Consider the following 21402-nt stretch of genomic DNA (forward strand, 5'->3'; position numbering starts at 1 on the left):
GCAGGTAAGTCGCATGGTGCAAAAGAAGGATGGATTTCATGGCCACTGCATTTTTTTAAATTCTGCATGCACCTTTTTTCAGCTGAAAACGCAGGCATAGCAGCTCAAGCCCATTCACATCAATGGGCTGCTATGCCTGTGCAAATGTGGGCCCCCAACCCGCATACATGTGAACCAGGCCTAAAGCAATAGTAAAGTCATTAATTGGTTAAATCTGCAGGAGGACCGGTGTTTTTATCTATTAATGACTTTACTATTGCTTTAGGCCTGGTTCACATGTATGCGGGTTGGGGGCCCACATTTGCACAGGCATAGCAGCCCATTGATGTGAATGGGCTTGAGCTGCTATGCCTGCGTTTTCAGCAGAAAAAAGGTGCATGCAGAATTTAAAAAAATGCAGTGGCCATGAAATCCATCCTTCTTTTGCACCATGCGACTTACCTGCCGTTGCTGCACACTCAAACTGTTTTTAAATGCCGTGCCCACGTATACAAAAAATGCAGAAAGCTTGTCAGAGCAGGAACTGCAGGTTAGTCGCATGGTGCAAAAGCAGGATGGATTTCAAGGCCACTGAATTTTAAAAAAATGCTGCATGCACCTTTTTTCTGCAGAAAATGAGGGCATAGCAGCTCGTTCAAATCAATGGGCTGCTATGCCTGTGCAAATGTGGGCCGCCAACCCGCATACATGTGAACCGCCAACCCGCATACATGTGAACCGCCAACCCGCATACATGTGAACCACCAACCCGCATACATGTGAACCACCAACCCGCATACATGTGAACCACCAACCCGCATACATGTGAACCAGGCCTAAAGCAATAGTAAAGTCATTAATAGATAAAAACACCGGTCCTCCTGCAGGTTTAACCACTTCTGGATCGCAAGGATTTGCCCCTTTAAAAACCAGGCCATCGGATCAGAGCGCCAGGACCAGTCATCACCAGGTAGGCCAGACACTGCTTGATGGCTATATAATAATGTAATGTGGGCTGCTATGCGTGTGTGTGTGTATATTAGAGCTGCACGATTCTGGCCAAAATGAGAATCACGATTTTTTAGCTTGGAATAAAGATCACGATTCTCTGTGTAACAAAAAAAAAATTGGGATAACTTTACTGTTACGTTTTTTTTTTTTTTTTTATTCATTAAAGTCTAATCATTGCGTTTGAAAGACTGCTGCGCAAATACAGTGTGACATAAAATATTACAACAATCGCCATTTTATTCTGTAGGGTCTCTGCTAAAAAAATATATAAAATGTTTGGGGGTTCTAAGTACTTTTCTAGCAAAAAAAAAAACTGATTTTAACTTGCAAGCAACAAGTGTCAGAAAAAGATCCAGTCTTTAAGAGGTTAAACTTCCTTTCTCCCTGGCAGAGGGAAGGAAAAGATACAAATGTAATCATTTTTGTTTATAGTTAGGGGACTTAATGCTGATAGGCGTTAGCTGTGTGAGTGAATGAGTCATCCAGCTCACTGAAATGTATCAATTCACAAGTCAGGCAGACTTGACAGAGAAACTCGGTATTTTAAAAATGCCACAATAACAATACCGTGGCTATGCAATACCGCGATATATCGAATTACCGAAAACCGGCATATGTCTACTGCAGGCATCACCACGGTACAAGCACTTTCCCTAAATATCAGCAATATCGGTAACCTCACGGGCCGATTCCGATATATCGGGGGAAAGTGCATATCGATATATCAGTGTTGCCGATAATCAGTCGATCCCTACTTAACATCCTTTAAATATTTATTATTGAACTACTGCAGGTCCATTTGCTTTAACCAGATGACCCACCCATCTTTTTGTAAATTATCCTTGTAAACAGATGAGACATTGTCCCTAAAACGTAAAAAAAAAAAAACCAGTTTTTCCACTGCCTCCATCACTAACATATACTGACCAGGTCAGGAAAAAGGTGGATGTAGATCCAGACAGTACAGCTGAATGGCTGAAGAAAGGCGAGTATCTTACATCTGTCTTTCTTTGACGAGGCTAACTAGCCTACCAGAATAAGTTGTTGGAACATTGACATCCAACCTATTCAATTCTAGTCCATAAATGTAACCACAAATGTTTATTGGCTGCATTAAAGGAAGAAACCGCAGAGTGAATTGTGCATTTGTATATAAGGAAGGCCGGCATCTAGAACAATAGCGACTACTAATGTAATATACTGCAATAATGCTACAGATAGGTTACTATGTGTACTCCAACAACAAAATGATTATGGAATTAATACATAAAGCAACAATTGCTATGCAATGAAATTCGAGGATGCATGGCTGGCACCCTCTGATGCCTTTGTACTTCGGGGTTCATGGGGTGCTCGAGCAGACATTAGGAGAAAGGCAAAGTGGTGTTCAAATAGTAATCTGAAGTAGGCAAATCATTGGCTTACACATTCCCTTCCATCTATATTACCAAAAATATTGGGACGCCTGCCTTCACACACACAGACTATAATGACATCCCAGTCTTTGTCCATAGGGTTCAATATTGAGTTGGCCCACCCTTTGCAGCTATAACAGCTTCAACCCTTCTGAGAAGGCTGTCCACAAGCTTTAGGAGGGTGTCTATGGGAACATTTGACCATTCTTCCAGAAGCGCATTTGTGGGGTCAGATACTGATGTGGACGAGAAGGCCTGGCTCGCAGTCTCTCTCTGCTCTAATTCATCCCAAAGGTTCTATCAGGTTGTGCAGGCCATTCAAGTTTATCCACCCCAAACTCGCTCATCCATGTCTTTAATGGACCTTGCTTTATGCACTGGTGCCTAGTCATTTTGGAACAGGAAAGGGGCCATCCCCAAACTGGTCCCACAAAGTTGAGGGCATGAAATTGTCCAAAATGTCTTGGTATATCGACACCTTAAGAGTTTCCTTCACTGGAACCAAGGGCCAAGCCCAACCCCTGAAAAATAACCCCACGCCATAATCCCTGCTCCAACAAATTATTTGAACCAGTGCACAAAGCAAGGTCCTTAAAGACATGGATGAGTGAGTTTGGGGTGGAGGAATTTTACTAGCCTGTACAGAGTCCTGACCTCAACCTGATATAATACCTTTGGGATGGAGACTGCAAGCCAGGCCTTCTCGTCCACATTGGTGCCTGACCTCACAAATGCGCTTCTGGAAGAATGGTCAAACTTTCCCATAGACACACTCCTAAACCTTGTGGACAGCCTTCCCAGAAGAGTTGAAGCTGTTATTGCTGAAAAGGGTCAACGCTTTATTGAACGCTATTCTAGACTGGGATGCCATTAAAGTTCATTTGCGTGTAAAGACAGGCATCCCCATACTTTTGGTAATATAGTGTATCTTGGCGTTTTAATGGTTGCTGAACTTGCAATTTCACAAACAAGCCATTAAGAAAAACAGACACAAACCATCCCCTTTTTTTTTTTGGGAAGTATTATTTTTATGCTCAGCTAGTGTTCTCTGTACTGTTGTAGGTTCCACATGCCTCATAGCCGAAATTTGTTGTAGATTTTAGATATCTTCTGCTCAGACCAATCATACAAAGCATGTCCTTTGAATTATTTGGAATACCTAATTAGTGGTTGTTGTGCTTATTTCACATGGATCACCATGTGTGGTGGCACCCACATTATCATTCCTTGACTACTGCATCTATGTTATGTTATGTAAATCCCAGTAGTTTGTGAAGATTTTACTCTATAACAAATCTGCATAGAGGGGTTTGTTTTATATTGAAACACTCTTAACAATATATATTTTTAGAATCCAGCATCTCCTAATTTTGTTATGATCTGCTCATTTTTTTTTACATGCTTTTGAATTTCCTTTCTGTTTTGACATGCATGTAGCATGTAAAGATATATGAAAGTAATCTCTTTGGGAAGAATATTGTTACATGAGTTAATGCAAAATGTCTGATCTTTTGGCCTCTTCTACACTTAATATATCTGGTTTTCCAGATCATTATGATTTATGGCATTGTGTAGACTGTGCCAAGCTTAGGCATTTCAAATTAAAATATAGGTTTTATGTATTAAAGAGGTTGTACACCGAGAAAAACAGAATTTTTGTAAAATCTTACCTGTAAAATTCCTTTCTCTGAGTCCTCCGACAGTCGCCGCCTCTTCATATTCGTCTCAATGGGGTATTAGACTTTGCTCCGAAGGAGTAGCTAGGCAACAGAATATGTTAACATTAAAGCTTTTAACATATCCCACCCTCAAGGGGTGGTCCCCTCAGTCAATACCCTCCTACTTCCTGCAACCATATCTCAGTTTCAGTGGAATAGCAGTAGAGTATATAACCAAAACCCCAAAAGAGGGGCGGGGGCGGCGACTGTCGGAGGACTCAGAGAAAGGAATTTTACAGGTAAGATTTTACAAAAATTCCGTTTTCTCTTACGTCCTCCGACAGTCGCCGCCTCTTCATATTCGTCACAATGGGGACGTCCCAAAGCAGTGCAAACATGAGGGGTGGGAAACGCATCCGCGCCGTAAGGCAACGCAGTCTCCGCATCAAAGAAAGGAACCTTACCAAAGGAAGGAAACCAGCTGGGCAATAGGAAAAAAACTTGCTCAACAGGAGCAACAACCCAGGAAAAACAAATAACCAGGGGATAAAAGAAAAACTTATCCCAACAGCCAGGGATCCCAACAGGGGACCCTAGGGAACAGCCGCACTAAGAACCTTGCGGCCAAAGGAAGCATCCGCCGATGCCTGAACATCCACCTTGTAGAATTTTGTGAAAGTGTGTACGGTCGACCAGGTCGCCGCCTTACACACCTGGGCTACAGAAGCCCCATGACGACAGGCCCAAGACGTACTCCGAGATCTAGTAGAGTGCGCCTTCACAGGCATAGGGGGAACTTTCCCCTGCAAGACATAAGCCTGTTCAACGGTCTGCCTGATCCATTTGGCGATGATAGAAGCCGACGCCGCCATGCCCTTCCGAGGACCCTCTGGAAGAACAAAGAATCCGACTTTCGAAAAGACTCAGTCGATTTAAGGTAAACCTTAATCGCCCGAACAACATCCAAAGAATGTAGTCTCACCTCTTTCGGATGTTTAGGCTTCGCGCACAGCGAAGGCAAGACAATATCCTCATTGAGATGGAATTCCGAAACTCGCTTCGGAAGAAAGGAAGGATTAGGTCGCAAGACCACCTTATCCAAGTGAATAACCAGATACGGAGACTTGCAGGACAAAGCCGCCAGCTCCGACACTCTGCGAGCCGAAGTGATCGCAACCAAAAAGGCGACCTTTTTGGACAACATAGACAACGAGATCTCCCTGATCTGTTCAAAAGGAGCACGTTGTAACACAGAACGAGATTCAAGTCCCAAGGAGGCAGAGGTTCCCTCCTAGGAGGAACCAGATGCCGCACACCCTGAACAAAAGTGCCAACCAAGGAGTTGGAAGCCAGGGGACGTTGAAAAAGAACGGCCAGCGCAGACACCTGACCCTTTATCGTAGCCAGCGCCAAACGCTGATCGACACCTGTTTGAAGGAAGGACAATACTCGAGAAACCGAGTACGTGCGGGGTGAAAACCCCCTGGACTCACACCAGGCAAAATAGGCCTTCCAAGTACGGTAGTAAACCTTCCCCGAGGAAGACTTCCTCGCGTTGATCAAGGTATGAACGACCTCAGGGGAGAGACCCCTCTCCTTCAGGACCTCGGTCTCAACAGCCAGGCCGTCAAAGCCAGCGACTGTAAAGCAGGATGGTATATCGGCCCTTGAGACAGGAGATCGTCTCGAAGAGGCAGACGCCACGGGGGGCGTCGACCGCCAGATTCACGAGGTCTGCGTACCAGGACCGGCGAGACCAATCCGGCGCCACAAGAATCACCGTGCTGCGTTCCGAGTGTAACCTGCGAAGGAACCTGGACAGCAACTGAATCGGTGGAAACGCATACATCAGCTTGTACTGATGCCACGGGGCCACTAACGCGTCTGCCCGAGGGTCGCGCGTCCTTGCCACGAAACTTCTCACCTTGTTGTTGAGACGAGACGCGAACAGGTCCACATCTGGAAGACCCCACTTCGCGCACAACATCTGGAAGACAGCCGGGTGGAGAGACCATTCCCCCTGATCCAGGGTCTGGCGACTCAGATAGTCCGCCTGCCAGTTCTCCACCCCTGGAATGTGAACCGCCGTTATCGCCGGGACATGAGTCTCGGCCCAAGACAGAATGTCGGCCACTTCTCGAGCCGCTCGGGCACTCCTGGAGCCCCCTTGGTGGTTGATGTAGGCCACCGCCGTGGCATTGTCCGTCTGCACCCGAACCGGACAGCCCCGCAGCCGGTCCGTCCAATGATGAAGGCAGAGATTTATCGCACGCAATTCCAGAATGTTGATCGGAAGGGAGGACTCCCCCTCCGACCAAGTTCCCTGGGCGGACAGAACACCCAGAACACCACCCCAGCCCGACAGGCTGGCATCCGTGGTGATCACCGTCCACGAGATAGGACGAAAAGACTTGCCCCCCGACACCATCGGGGACTGGAGCCACCACAGAAGGTCCCCTCTGGTGCGATGGCCCAACAAGATTTGAAGATACGGAGATTGAGGTCGCCCGTCCCACCTGGACAGGATCTCCGATTGGAGACCCCGCGTGTGAAACTGGGCGAAGGGAATCGCCTTGAAGGCCGAGACCATCAATCCCAGACATCTCATGCACGTCCGCAGAGACGAGTGCGGAACGTCCCTGAGGGACCTGACTTCCTCCTGAAGAGTCCTGAGTTTGTCTTCCGGCAGGAAGACCTTTGCCTGAACCGAGTCCAGGATCATTCCCAGGTAGGGAAGACGAACCGACGGACTCAGCGTCGACTTTGGAAAATGTATCGTCCAACCAAACTCCTGCAGAGTTTGCATCGTGACAGACAGGTCCTTTTCCAGACCCTGGCTGGTCGCAGACCGAACCAGGATGTCGTCCAGATACCCCAGGACAGAGATGCCCTGGGCCCTCAGCAATGCCAGAACCGGTGCAAGCACCTTGGTGGAAACCCGTGGAGCCGAGGCGAGACCAAAAGGTAACGCCACGAACTGGTAATGATCCTCCGCAATGGCGAATCGAAGGTACCTCTGGTGACCCTCGAAAATCGGGATGTGAAGATGAGCATCCTTCAAATCGATGGAGGCCATGAATTCCCCCGGAACCAGGGCAGCCACCACCGACCGCAGGGATTCCATGCGGAACTTGCGAACCCGCACAGAGCGGTTTAGAGCCTTCAAGTCCAGAATTGGACGAACCTTGCCCTCCTCCTGACAAGCTAGACATTGAAACTGAGATATGGTTGCAGGAAGTAGGAGGGTATTGACTGAGGGGACCACCCCTTGAGCCCCGGTTCACACTACTGCGTGTGCGGGGTTCGCATGTCATGTCGGAGCGCACTGCTCCGACATGACATGCGATCAGCTGTGCGGTGCGAGTTTAGCCATACAGTTTGTATGGCTAAATTCGCATCGCACCCGCAGCAAACACGCACAGGAGGCATTTTTGCTGCCGCATCAGGATCGGATCGCACAGCGGTTCACACTTGTGCGATCCGATCCTGTGCGAACTGCACGATTGCACTGCGATATGCGATCAAACTGGGGGTGTCGTTAAGATTACATTGACACCCCCAGCGGATCGCATATGGCAGTGTGAACTGCCGGGGGTGCGTGTGCGATGCGGGAACAGGCTGCGAATTCGCAGCCTTCCCGCATCGCATCAGTGTGAACCGAGCCTGAGGGTGGGATATGTTAAAAGCTTTAATGTTAACATATTCTGTTGCCTAGCTACTCCTTCGGAGCAAAGTCTAATACCCCATTGTGACGAATATGAAGAGGCGGCGACTGTCGGAGGACGTAAGAGAAAAATTTTTTTCTCTTCTTTACATCCTGAAAGAGAAACCCATAATGAGCTAGTATGCATCGCATACTAGCTCATTATGAAATACTTACCTTAGAACGAGCCCCCGCCGTGCCGTCCGCTTACCTGTATGACGGGCGACATGTATAGTCGCCCGTCTTCCGGGATCGCGGCATCCGGCCATCTGATTGGCCGGAGCCGCGGTGACGTCACTCCCGCGCACGCGCGCGGGAGCCGACGGTCACGGCACGGGGCTCTGAAGGAACGGCACGATCTGCCGTTCCTTCAGAGCGCATGCGCCAGTGACGTCACTGGCTGCATTAACGGTAAATATCTCCTAAACGGTGCATGTTTAGGAGATATTTACAGTACCTATAGGTAAGCCTTAATATATGCTTACCTAAAGGTACAACTTCCTGAGGAGGGTTTACTTCCTCTTTAAATAGCATTGTAAAATGATTTATATTACTTCTTTTGGCTTCCTGAACATCTGTCACGTCATTATATTCTACTTTGCGTGGCCCTGAACAGTGTAATTATGTCTTCCTGTTAAATATTCTCTGGGAATGGAAAAGTTACAGAGCCAGCTTATTGGTGTTGAAAAATAAATTCAGGATAGTTGAGGGATCGGAATACAATCAACAATTTCTCTTGTTTGTACAGAACACAGGCATCTTCTTAGACTATTGGGTTATATGTTACTACCTACAGGTGATTGGACACTGGTAAACAGAACTTTAAGGACCTTTTATAACCATTCTCGCTGACAGTTTTCCCAATTTTCTTTTTTTTTGCTAGAGATGCTCTTATTTTCCTCCTATTGTTTATTTTGTTTTGTTTTTTTAACATATATTTTCTGCTCCTGCTTGACTATGTACCACCCCTTATATCTACTTACGCAGCTTCCAGATCGGTACTCTAGGCCAGCCTTTCTCAACTTTTTTAACACAGAGGAACCCTTGAAATAATTTTCAGGTCTCGGAGAACCCCTGTCTATATTTACAACTCATGATACATTAGTGTGATGGTCAGTGGGATGAATGCTCCTTACACTTGTGGATATTTGGAAGAATTAACTTCCAGATGGCTAAAAAGATCAATGGTGTCAGGGGAACTTAACTGAGAGGCAGAAATTGCTCAAGGAACCCCTAGCAACGACTTTGTATGAAAAGCATCTGCTGAACAGTGTGGATCCTTCGTGTGTCATGTTTTTTAACCTGTGACTCTACAATAAATAAACTTTTTTCTTCATTTCTGCATGTGACACTTTTTGTTTCTTTGTTGCATGGTCTTCTCAGGTTGCGGACCTCAGCAGGCACCCAGTCTTGTTGCCACAGCAGTATTAAGAGATCTACAATTTGCAGACAGCCTTGGAGAGGTGTATACTCCACTTCCCTTAACCTCTGAAGGAACCCTAGGATTCCACGGAACCCTGGTTGGGAACCACTGCTCTAGGCACTCCACTGGGATTGTACCCAGACAGCACCAGAATGATAGAAGACCCTGGCCGGTCTATAATGTAAAGTCACTTTGAGCACTGGACCCTGTTAGGTTTTCCTCCATGAAATGTGGTACAGTGCATGGAGTTAACTGCAGGGTGCTATACAGATCAAGGGCAGTGGCGATCCCCACAGGTGTGATCCAGTCCCTGAAGACCCTGAATATTCTAAAAAATGAGATATGCCTCAGATGATGCACAGGTCATGCCTGCGCTCAAGCAAGCAGTGGATGGGGATCTGATGTCACACACTGCAGAGAGCTGGCTGTAACCTGAGATCTGAGTGGAGGGAATGAGCACACCTCCCACACAAACTTATAGGGAAACCTGCACAGTGGAGGCTGTCAGTTATAGGTTGTGTGCTTGACCCCCCCCCCCCCATCCCTTGCAGTTGGCATTAGAAATGAGTTATGCCTATAGCAGAGCAGGCAGGCTGCAGACAGAAATCGCACTCATTGCTTTAAATTGAACCAATTACACCTATAGAAGGATGTGAATAGTTCATTTTAAGTGTCCCAGTTGTACAACCACTTTAAACGTTGCAGCCGAGTTCTTTTGAAGGTTAATGAGTAAGAAACTTGTCCCCTTTTAAAAATCCACCTTAGTTTCCCATTGCTAACCCCTACTGCCTATGGGGGGATACTGGTAATGTCTATATAATTATCTTTTATATTGGGGCAAAAACGATCACTGCCTTTTTTCATGCTGAGAGAAAAAGGAAAGTCTTGGGTAAGTTTTAAGACTTAAGTGAAGTTGCAGTCAGACACTAATTGTGCTTAAAAATGTTCCCCCCCTGTTATCTGTGCTGCCTAACCTTTTGAAAAAGATGTATATACTCACCTATTTTTGGTCTGCTCTGATCCGGTCATGTGATTTGCAGTTCTGACTCCCCTGTGTCAGTCATCGGCGGCTGTAGAGGAGGTAAAGGAGCACCAACAATGGCTGGGACATGGGAGCCTAGAAATGACATCACAGTTCCTGGAATTCCTAGCTGATGAGTGCTCCCTCCTCTCCCCTGCAGCCGCCACTCACTAAAACAGGGCATCATGTGACCGTACCAGAGCAGACCAATGATGGGTAAGTATTAGGGATAGACCGATTAATCGCAAATGCCGTTATACACTTTCCCCGATATATCTGTATCGTCTCTGAAACTAGCTGATATTGCCGATATTTTTGTGACGTCTTTCTTCCTTCTTGGGCCGCCTCCCCTCGCCTTGGGCAGCCTCGTCTGGAGTCGGGACTAGTCTCGCGGGAGTGTATCACAGCCATACACCCACCCACAGCAGCCCGGGTCCAGCCAGCCACCCACACCCACAGGCCCTGTACCTGCCAGGCACAGCCCCTGTGCCAGCCAGGCAGCCACCCACAGCCCCTGTGCCAGCCAGGCAGCCACCCACAGCCTCTGTGCCAGGCAGCCACCCACAGCCTCTGTGCCAGGCAGCCACCCACAGCCTCTGTGCCAGGCAGCCACCCACAGCCTCTGTGCCAGGCAGCCACCCACAGCCCCTGTGCCAGGCAGCCACCCACAGCCCCTGTGCCAGGCAGCCACCCACAGCCCCTGTGCCAGGCAGCCACCCACAGCCCCTGTGCCAGGCAGCCACCCACCACAGCCCCTGTGCCAGCCACCCACCACAGCCCCTGTGCCAGCCACTCACCACAGCCCCTGTGCCAGCCACCCACCCACCACAGCCCCTGTGCCAGCCACCCACCCACCACAGCCCCTGTGCCAGCCACCCGCCACAGCCCCTGTGCCAGCCACCCAGCCACAGACAGGGTGCCAGCCACCCAGCCACAGACAGGGTGCCAGCCACAGACAGGGTGCCAGCCAGCCAGCCACAAACAGGGTGCCAGCCAGCCACAGACAGGGTGCCAGCCAGCCAGCCACAGACAGGGTGCCAGCCAGCCAGCCACAGACAGGGTGCCAGCCAGCCAGCCACAGACAGGGTGCCAGCCAGCCAGCCACAGACAGGGTGCCAGCCAGCCAGCCACAGACAGGGTGCCAGCCAGCCACAGACAGGGTGCCAGCCAGCCAGCCACAGACAGGGTGCCAGCCAGCCAGCCACAGACAGGGTGCCAGCCAGCCAGCCACAGACAGGGTGCCAGCCAGCCAGCCACAGACAGGGTGCCAGCCAGCCAGCCACAGACAGGGTGCCAGCCAGCCAGCCACAGACAGGGTGCCAGCCAGCCAGCCACAGACAGGGTGCCAGCCAGCCAGCCACAGACAGGGTGCCAGCCAGCCAGCCACAGACAGGGTGCCAGCCAGCCAGCCACAGACAGGGTGCCAGCCAGCCAGCCACAGACAGGGTGCCAGCCAGCCAGCCACAGACAGGGTGCCAGCCAGCCAGCCACAGACAGGGTGCCAGCCAGCCAGCCACAGACAGGGTGCCAGCCAGCCAGCCACAGACAGGGTGCCAGCCAGCCAGCCACAGACAGGGTGCCAGCCAGCCAGCCACAGACAGGGTGCCAGCCAGCCAGCCACAGACAGGGTGCCAGCCAGCCAGCCACAGACAGGGTGCCAGACAGCCAGCCACAGACAGGGTGCCAGACAGCCAGCCACAGACAGGGTGCCAGACAGCCAGCCACAGACAGGGTGCCAGACAGCCAGCCACAGACAGGGTGCCAGACAGCCAGCCACCCACACCAGGGTGCCAGACAGCCAACCACCCACACCAGGGTGCCAGACAGCCAACCACCCACACCAGGGTGCCAGACAGCCAACCACCCACACCAGGGTGCCAGACAGCCAACCACCCACACCAGGGTGCCAGACAGCCAACCACCCACACCAGGGTGCCAGACAGCCAACCACCCACACCAGGGTGCCAGACAGCCAACCACCCACACCAGGGTGCCAGACAGCCAACCACCCACACCAGGGTGCCAGACAGCACACCATCCACCACAGGGTGCCAGACAGCCAGCCTTTAAGAATTAAACAAAAATTAACATGTTCAGTACCCGATTTGTGTCAAAAATTGTCTATTTTTCAAAACTTTAAATGTACAAAATATCGGCCGATACTGATGGGTTGTGACCAAAATATTGTTGTCTGCCCTGAAAAAAACATATCGGTCTATCCCTAGTAAGTATACACCTTTTTTTTTTTTTTTTTTTTTTTTTTTTTTTTTTTTTTTTTTTACACAGATTGAGCAGTGTAGGTAGCAAGAGGGGGGCTCTGGTGCAGCAGAGGGAGCTTACTAAATAGGACTTTCACTGTCTTCTATCATGAAACCGCTGTTTTTCCTGCCTGGTCTCAAAACAAAAAGGTGGATGAGTTTTTTATTACGTGAAGAAGGGGAAGAGGGAGCATTCTCTTCTAATTCAGAAGAATCTCTACAAGAAGAGGCCATTTCGGCCTTTCTCTCTGCAAGACTCAAGATTCTTTTCTGTGCTTATAGATGAGCTGAGCTCCTGTGTAAAATTTTAGCTCCTAGATTCTTTCTGACCAAAAGTTACCAGCAAGGCTTCCAAGAAGTCTCCTAAGCTGCTCAAAACCTTTTCCTGTACATGCTGTGGTAGAGGAAGCTTTATATATTGACAGGTCACATCCTGAAAAGGTTTTCATACCTCCAAAATGCTTGGATATCCAAGGAAAGATTTTAAAACTGTCCAGTTCCCTCTATGGATTCTGCTATTTCCTGTTTCAGTAGATCCCTTACGGGTTCATTTTGTTCTTCCCCGTTATCTTACTCCAAGCCCAGCACCTCCTTTCACCACTAAGCTTAGCTCCAAGCCCCTTTCAGTAATAGGTTGCCCCCACTTTTTCAAGTTTTTGGACGTCTGTATTCTTGAATGCCTGCCGGGCAGCATTCATCCTATCCTGGACCTGAAGGGGCTTGACGTTTTCCTTTATATCCAAAATATGTTTATGGAATCAGCCAAGTCAGGTCAATGAACATAGAGTATGCCTACAGTGCCTTGCAAAACTATTCACCCCTTTGGTATTTTTCGCCTTTTGTTGTCTCAACCTGGAATTAAAATGGATTGTTTCAGGATTTGCATCATTTAATTTACAGAACATGCCCACAACTTTGAAGATGTTTTTTTTTTTTTTTATTATTATTATTGGGAAGCAAACAACAAATAAGACAAAATAACAAAAAAAGTCAATGTGTATAACTATTCACCACCCTAAAGTCAATACTTTGTGGAGCCACCTTTTGCGGCAATCACAGCTCCAAGTCGCTTTGGATAAGTTTCTATGAGCTTGCCACATCTTACCACTGTGATTGTTGCCTATTCCTGCTTGCAAAACTGCTCCAACTCCAAGTTGGATTGTTTGCGCTAGTGAACAGCAATCTTTAAGTCTGACCACAGATTTTCTTTTGGATTGAGGTCTGGGCTTTGACTAGGTCATTCCAACACATGTACACCTTTCCCCTTAAGCCACTCAAGTGTTGCTTTATCAGTGTGTTTGGGGTCATTGTCCTGCTGGAAGGCAAACCTCCGTCCTAGCCTCAAATCACACACAGAGTGGTACAGGTTTTGCTAAAAAATATCCCTGTATTTAGAACCATCCATCTTTCCCTCAACTCTGACCAGTTTCCCAGTCCCGGCTGCTGAAAAACATCCTCACAGCATGATGCTGCCACCACCATGATTCACTGTGGGGATGGTGTTCTTTGGGTGATGTGATGTGTTGGATTTGCGCCAGACATAGCGTTTTCTTTGATGACCAAAAAGTTACATTTTAGTCTCATCAGACCAGAGCACCTTCCTCCATACATTTTGGGAGTCTCCCACATTCCTTTTCGCAAACTCAAAACTTGCCGTTTTGATTTTTGCTGAAAGTAATGGCTTTCTTCTGGCCACTCCAACATAAAGCCCAACTCTTAGGACGACAATAGGCCGTACGCTCCAATGTACAGATACTCCAGTCTCTGCTGTGGAACTCTGCAGCTCATCCATGGTTACCTTAGGTCTCTGTGCTTCCTCTCTGATTAATGCCCTCTTTGCCCGGTCCGTGAGTTTTGGTGGGCGGCCGTCTCTTGGCAAGTTTGCTGTTGTGCCATGTTCTTTCCATTTGGTTATGATAGAATTGATGGGGCTCCTGGGGATCATCAAATATTTGGATATTTTTTTATAACCTAAACCTGACTTGTACTTCTCAACAACATTCTCCCTTACTTGTGTAGAATTCCTTGGGCTTCATGGCCGTGTTTGGTTAGTGGTGCCTCTTGCTTAGGCGTTGCAGCTTCCGGCGCCTTTCAAAAAAGGTGTGTATATATAATGACAGATCATGTGACACTGAGATTGCACACAGGTGGACAGCATTTCACTAATTATGTGATTTCTGAAGGCAATTGGTTGCACCAGAGCTTTTTATGGGCTTCATAACAAAAGGGGGGGGGGTGAATACATACGCACATGCCAATTTTCTGTTTCTAAAAAATTGTTTTATGTATCTATTTTTCTCATTTCACTTCACCAACTTAGACTTTGGTGTTCTGATTCATCACATAAATTTCAGATTGACAAAACATTGAACTTAAGGCTTTAATGTAACAAAATAGGTAAAAAGTCAAGGGGGGTGAATACTTTGTGCACATACAATGCCTTGAAATTCTAATTTTTCTCCACACCAATGCTTTTTACGCTTGCGCGGTGGGAGACTGTCATCTTCAGTTCATGGCCTGGCTATTTGGCCTATCCACGAGTCGTCCTAAAAGTTTTGGCTCTTGTTCTGACTCTTTGTGTGCCTACATTGTAGGCTACATGGGTAGCCTGCTATTGAAGGATCCTGCCTCCAGGCTTTAAATGCCAACATGCAGTGAACTGTGCAACCTTCAGAATTTCACGTGGATCCTCAAACCTTAGAAGTCTGTGCTGGATTTATCTTAGTCTGGAATACTTGAAAGTGTTCGGAAAAGATCAGGACCCTACAATCTCAAACTTGATTAGTTCTCTTCAGATGGCATCCCTGTTTACTTTTAAACGAGGGAACTGGGTCTGGTGGTACCTTATGCCCAAATCCACTCCAGGTCTATGCAACTCCGCATCTTGATCTCTGAGCAATCCCATGTGTCTGTCTCCCTCAGCCCACCTCTCTCTGAGTTGGTGAATTTCTAATCCAGTGTTGGAGTCAGGAAAGTCCTTTCTCCCAGTGACATGGGAGATTCTCATGGCAGATGGCGTAGAGTTCTCTGGAATGTTCACTCTTCAGGGAAGCTGTTGGGCCGGATAATGCAAACTTCAGTAAACATTTCGAAGCTCTGAGCCATTTGGCTGTCCCTCCAACATTGGATGTCTCAGCTTCGAGGGCTTTCAACATTGGTTCAGCCAGACAATGTCACAGCTGTGGCCTACATCAGCCATCAAGGAGGCTGTTAGCATTTGTACCAAGGAGAGTGGTCCCTTCATCCGGATGTTTTTTTTTTTTTACAGAACCTTTGTCTCAGGTGGGATATAGTCAACAGACTGAACAGGTTTGTTGCCAGATACTGCTTTTGCAGTGGATGCCCTTGTAACCCATGGTATCCGTTTTGCCTGATGTATGATTTTTTCCACTGAAGCTCTTCCCATGGCTGCTCTGCTGGTTCGAGTCTGAGGACACTCCAGTGATTCTTGTGGTACCAAACTGACCCACCACTATTTTTTTATTGTACTGCTTTTGTCCCAGTCATCTTGCCTGTAAAATGTTAGAGTACAGTATAGGACAAAAGACCCTTGGCTCTGTTCCTGTTTGTTCTTGCTTAAGAAAAAAAAAAAAAGTACACCGATCAGTGAGAGGAGTTATATGGGGGTCCTTACAATTCTGTTTTCTAGTGTCCAATCACCTGAAGGTAACAACATATAACCCAGTTGTCTAAGAATATGCCTATGTCCCGTACTTTATTCCAAGAAATAGATTTTTCAAGTCAACAATTTTTTTTTTTTTTTTCAATATTAGTAAAATGAATATATATTGGTACAAGCAAAAATAAATCCATAAAATAATGTACTACTACTAAATTTGTTTCTGCTTTTTTGCAAATATAATATACCTAGTTTCCTAGCCCAAAATGTTTCTCTAATGTCAAGGTTTCCCAAAAACCATTAATGGAGGTTGTAGATAATATTGATTGTATTAACTGTAGTTTGATCGATGTTAATTGCACTTTATCCAGGTGATTTTCACAACGTAAGTTGCATCCATTTAGCAGTAATGCACGTTAGAATTATTATTATTTTTTTTTTTTTTTTTGTGGAAGTTAACGTTTACTTATGGTTACTCTACTCTGTCTTTATTTAGAGCATCCGAGCAACCCCACAGAACGATGCCATAACTGTTTATTTTAAGCCTATAACATTAAAAGCTTCTGAGAGCAGATACACCAAAGTTGCGAGCATCAGTTTTGATGGTAAGGAGGTTTTCGTTGTTTTCTTCCTTTTTGAGTGGAGTGGTATAAGTGACATGCAAGTTATGGTGTTTAATGTTTCCAAACATTTCTTTATACTTTTTTTTTTTTTTTTAATTTATAAAGTGAAGAAGGGTTAGAGCCTCATTGCAGTTTATATTGCAGTCTTTGTCCATATTGGGGAGAAAAGGCATTTTGTAGTAGAATGAGAAAGGGTTAGACATTTTAACAGCGGTTTTTTTATTTTTTTTATTTCTGCCTTCCTGTTGCAGTAAAACGTGCAACCCTATTTTTTGTTGGGGCTTTCTAGGGACATGGCATGTGGGAAGATCTCCCCAATAGTGTAACAGGCAGAAATAAAAACTTGACAGAAAATGTTACTCTTCCTCCTATTCAAAACCAAAGAAAGGTTTGCTTGGGTTAGGCTTTAAAGTCCTATTAAAGGTTCCATTTTTATTTTTCTAAAAAATAAACCTCTTATACTTGTCTGCTTTATGCAATGGTTTAGCACAGAGCAGCCCTAAACCTTTTCTTTTGGGGTCCCCTGTCGGTGCTCCTGGCTTCTTGAAGTATCTCCACAGTAAGCCTCTTCTTAGGGGCGGTTCTCATGCGGGCTCTATCTCGGGCCCCTGCTCCCCCATCATTGGATTTGATTGACAGCAGCGGGAGCCAATGACTCCTGCTTCCCTCACTGAGTCTGGTGAGAAGGGAGAGCGAGAGAGCAGTGCCACTGTGCACAGCGCTGGACCAGATTTGGGCTCATGTAAGTATTTGGGGGGCTCCACCTTACTGTTTTTTTATGTTAATCCAGAGATTGAAAAAACCTTTAGCCTTTATAACCACATTAAAGCAGATGTTCCAGAGGAGGGGGAATGTTCATCACCATCCCTTTTGCGTACTTCCAGGCTACATGCTCGGATAAGGGTCTGGTATAAATTTTTGGGAGGAACCTTACACTTTTTTTTTTTTTTTGAATTGTGCAGTTCCTCCTTAAATTTCATACCAGACCTGAAAGACCTAGTATGAATTGTGGGGGCCCCCATGCTGTTTTCATTTATTTATTATTTAAAAGACTAAGCTTTAGCTTTGTATACTAGTCATCTAAACATAATTCCTGAGTCTATCAGATTATGCCAGTGTGAAACTTAGTTGCATGTATTTTATAACACTGTTTGGCTCATTTAATTTTTAAATGTTCTACTGTAGTTACAAATGTTTTTTTTAATTTGTGCAGCATCAAAAGCAAAGAAACCATTACAGTTTTCTGGAAAAATAACAGTTAAAGCAAAAGAAAAAAGTTATTCAAAACTTGAAATTCCATATCAAGCAGAAGTGTTGGATGGGTAAGTAAAGGTTCTCCGATGTTGGTTATCGGTCAACTGCTGAATAATAGCCTAGCAATTAAAGTAGACCTATTGCTTAGCCAGTGCATGCATTTGTTATAACCCACAGCACGTCTGCTTTATTCAGACTTTAGGTTTCTTGCCTTTTTAGCTATAGTGAATATTTTGTAGACAGCCTAATTGTTTGTGACCTTTTAGAATGTTGCATGTCTGTTTAACATTGGCTATATTTTGTTGACCTTTGAACAGCTTCAGGAGCGCTTCTCGCTCCCGGACAGTATGAGATTTTATTATTTCCAATTGCAACACGCATGGAGGGCACAGGCAACTCTGGGACAGCTTTTTCTGTCCCCGACCCCTGTTTTTTTCCTTATGCAACAATATCAGGACACCAAGGGATTCATATCAGGCTGCTATACCTCTCTTCTGGGATCTTTCCTGGAAAGGTACCCGAGCCAGGCTTGTGACCGTTGGAGCATGGATGTGGGGGAGATCCCGGGGGAACAGTGGGAGGAGGCCTTGGAGGTAGTCCGTAGCTGCTCTCTCAATGCTTCACACCAGGTGTCGCAGCTTTACATCCTGCTAAGAGTGCATCACACTCCCCGGAAACTCTATGCCATGGGTCTTCGTGACGATGACCTCTGTGGACGATGCCGGAGAGAGGTGGGGAACTTGGTTCACTTGCTGTGGCGATGTCCAAAGCTGCACAGATACTGGTCCACGGTGCTGTCTGCCATTAATGGAACTCTGGGGGTGGCTATCCCTGGGGATCCCAGACATTGCATTTTGGGGATACTGGAAGCGGTAGTGGAAGATAAGTTTTTGCGAGAGGCCGCCAGCCGGGCACTTTTTCAGGCCCGTCTACTGATCCTGAGACACTGGATAGCGCAGGAGCCACCCACGTATGGGATGTGGCTGGCACAGATGGCTTCTACTTTACGTATGGAGAAGGTTATATATCAACATAGGGGGGTGCCTCAAATTCTCTAAGGTATGGGATGTGTGGCTGAACAGCCCAGGCATGGCCCCTGATGATCTTATCCTGGACCGTTTGTTACGGTAATTTTTTGAGAGATGTATATGCTCAATCTTGGCTCGGGTGGGAGGGGTAGAGGTGTTCCCTATACTTTCTTATATTTTACAATGCTGTGTGTTTGTCACAATGTGCTTGACTATGATAACCTTGGGGGGAATGTGGTGTGGCGTGGATTTTGTAATGTTTATAGTTTGATGTTACCATCCGAAAGTTTTTTTTTTCCTTTCTGACTGTAATGGTGTGAATTTTTCTCAATAAAGCTTTTCTTGATTTAAAAAAAAAACATTGGCTATATTTACTTTGCTATAATCCCAGCTATCTTGTTGCTGCGATTTTCTATATGCAAAGTCTACACATAGTGATAAAGGTCTGACACAGCACTTTATTCACACTAGTGCCTCTGAATTGCTTCACCATGACATGAAAGGTTGCAGGTGGAGCTATGCCTTAAATGTATTAACATTTCACGAATGTCAGTCTCACAATGCTGAGAAGACACCCTGCCTCCTTTTCCAGCATGAAGGTCCTTCACCTGATACAGTACTGTACTTATGGTGCAAGCAGCTTTACTGATTTTTTAATAATAGAGTTTAGAACTAAGTGTTTGTTTCTTTCTTATAAATCATCTTGAAAGACTGTGTGATTACTTAATTCACAGGTACTTGGGGTTTGACCATGTAGCCACTTTATTTCATATCCGGGACAGTCCCTCTGATCCAGTAGAGAGGCCTATCTACTTGACAAACACCTTTAACTTTGCGGTTCTAATTCATGATGTCTTGCTTCCAGAAGATGCAAAGGTCATGTTTAAAGTAAGGTTAACAACATTAAAATGCAGCAGGCAATTTGAGATATAACATTCTTGCAGTAAAAACCTATTTTGTATTTATTTCCCTCTAATCACAGGTCAAGAATTTTACTTCACATGTATTAATTCCTCCCGGTGAATCAAGATATATTTTCTCATTAATGTTCATACCATCCACCTCCTCTGTCCATATTGACAGCAATATATTACTTATTACAAATGCATCAAAGTTTCATCTTCCCATTCGAGCTTACACAGGCTTTCTAGATGTAAGTATGACTAGATTCTTTACAACCAAGTTCAGAACCCCTAGTATTACTAGAGTTCTTTTTTACCTCAGTCATATCAGACACTATTAAATGTCCTATATGTAAAGACTGGATAGATTGCATCAGCCAGGTTGTAATCTTTGTTTGATGGCACTGAAGGGATTTTCCCTGACGCCTAACCTATTCGGCAGGCTCTTAAATTATGATTTCCACCCTTGTCATATACCCTTTTACACAGTGTGTGGAATTTATGAAAACTGGAGCAGATGTGCATGGCAACCAAAGAACTTCTATATTCAGCTTGCTCAGTTAAGCTTTGACAATGAGCTGGAACCTGATGGGTTGCATGCAAAGCTTCTCCAGTGTTGATAAATTCCCCTTAATGTACTTGAAGTTATAAGTAGACAGTTATATTATTTGTATCTGAGAGCAATGAGATTTGAAAATTTCAGTCAAATGGCTAAAGTAAATGTCCATATCCTTGTAGTAAAGCTTTGGGAATTGTGCTCCATATCTATTTAATTGGCTAAATGAACAGCCCTTTCTTTGTGGGTGATTAGCTGGACTAGGATGCTTCTGTCTAGCATTCTTCTAACTTGTGGAAATTGTCAGAAAAATGTGTTCCCTATTACCTAGTATATACCTTCTGAACTTGTTCACCATCACCCAGTGTCAAGCCAAATTGTTGCATTGTCATCTCTGATATGTACAATGTCTATATTTAATTGTATTTGCAGTAGCCCAGCAGGTTTGCTTTTCTGTTCAGGAAACTGAAAAAATGCATTACATTATTTTTTATCATGTATATCGAGAAAAGGGGATTAAACAGACTATTGATAATGAAGGTTCATTTGGGGTCATCTGTGCTTTAGTTTATGTACTTCTATAAAATTGCTGAGTAACAAGTTACCCTTTTTCTTTTCAGTATTTCATTTTGCCACCTAAACCAGAAGAACGTTTCTTAGATTTCGGCATTCTAAGTGCTGCAGAATCTAGCAGTCTTCTTATTGCAATTATAAATAGCAACCCCATTGAGGTAAGAAACCTGTTTTTTCTGTAAATACATGGTTACTCTGCAGTAATGGCATTTTTTTCCCAGCATGTGTTTATCCTTTGCTGGATATATGTTTACAATTCTTATTTAAGGTATGCAAAATGTACAAAAAAGAATACAGTCACTGACCTCAACAGTCTGTATCTAAACATTACAGAAAATACCATAGGATAAGGCACATGCCAATACAATGGCATGGTGCA

General features: G+C 45.7%; 1 protein-coding gene across 3 annotated transcripts in view; it reads left to right on the plus strand.

The window, feature by feature from the left end:
• TMEM131 (transmembrane protein 131) overlaps window positions 1-21402 on the plus strand; it is a 483390-nt gene that overhangs the window by 284232 nt on the left and 177756 nt on the right. For all 3 annotated transcript variants that reach the window (XM_082245264.1, XM_082245263.1, XM_082245262.1), the window contains exons 12-16: window positions 16584-16692; window positions 17924-18032; window positions 19727-19880; window positions 19975-20145; window positions 21071-21181. In XM_082245264.1, the coding sequence (XP_082101390.1) occupies window positions 16584-16692; window positions 17924-18032; window positions 19727-19880; window positions 19975-20145; window positions 21071-21181 (654 nt within the window). The remainder of the gene's footprint in view (window positions 1-16583; window positions 16693-17923; window positions 18033-19726; window positions 19881-19974; window positions 20146-21070; window positions 21182-21402) is intronic.

The sequence above is a fragment of the Pelophylax lessonae genome (genome assembly GCF_965119305.1).
Source record: "Pelophylax lessonae genome assembly, chromosome: 2".
NCBI classification, from domain to species: domain Eukaryota; kingdom Metazoa; phylum Chordata; class Amphibia; order Anura; family Ranidae; genus Pelophylax; species Pelophylax lessonae.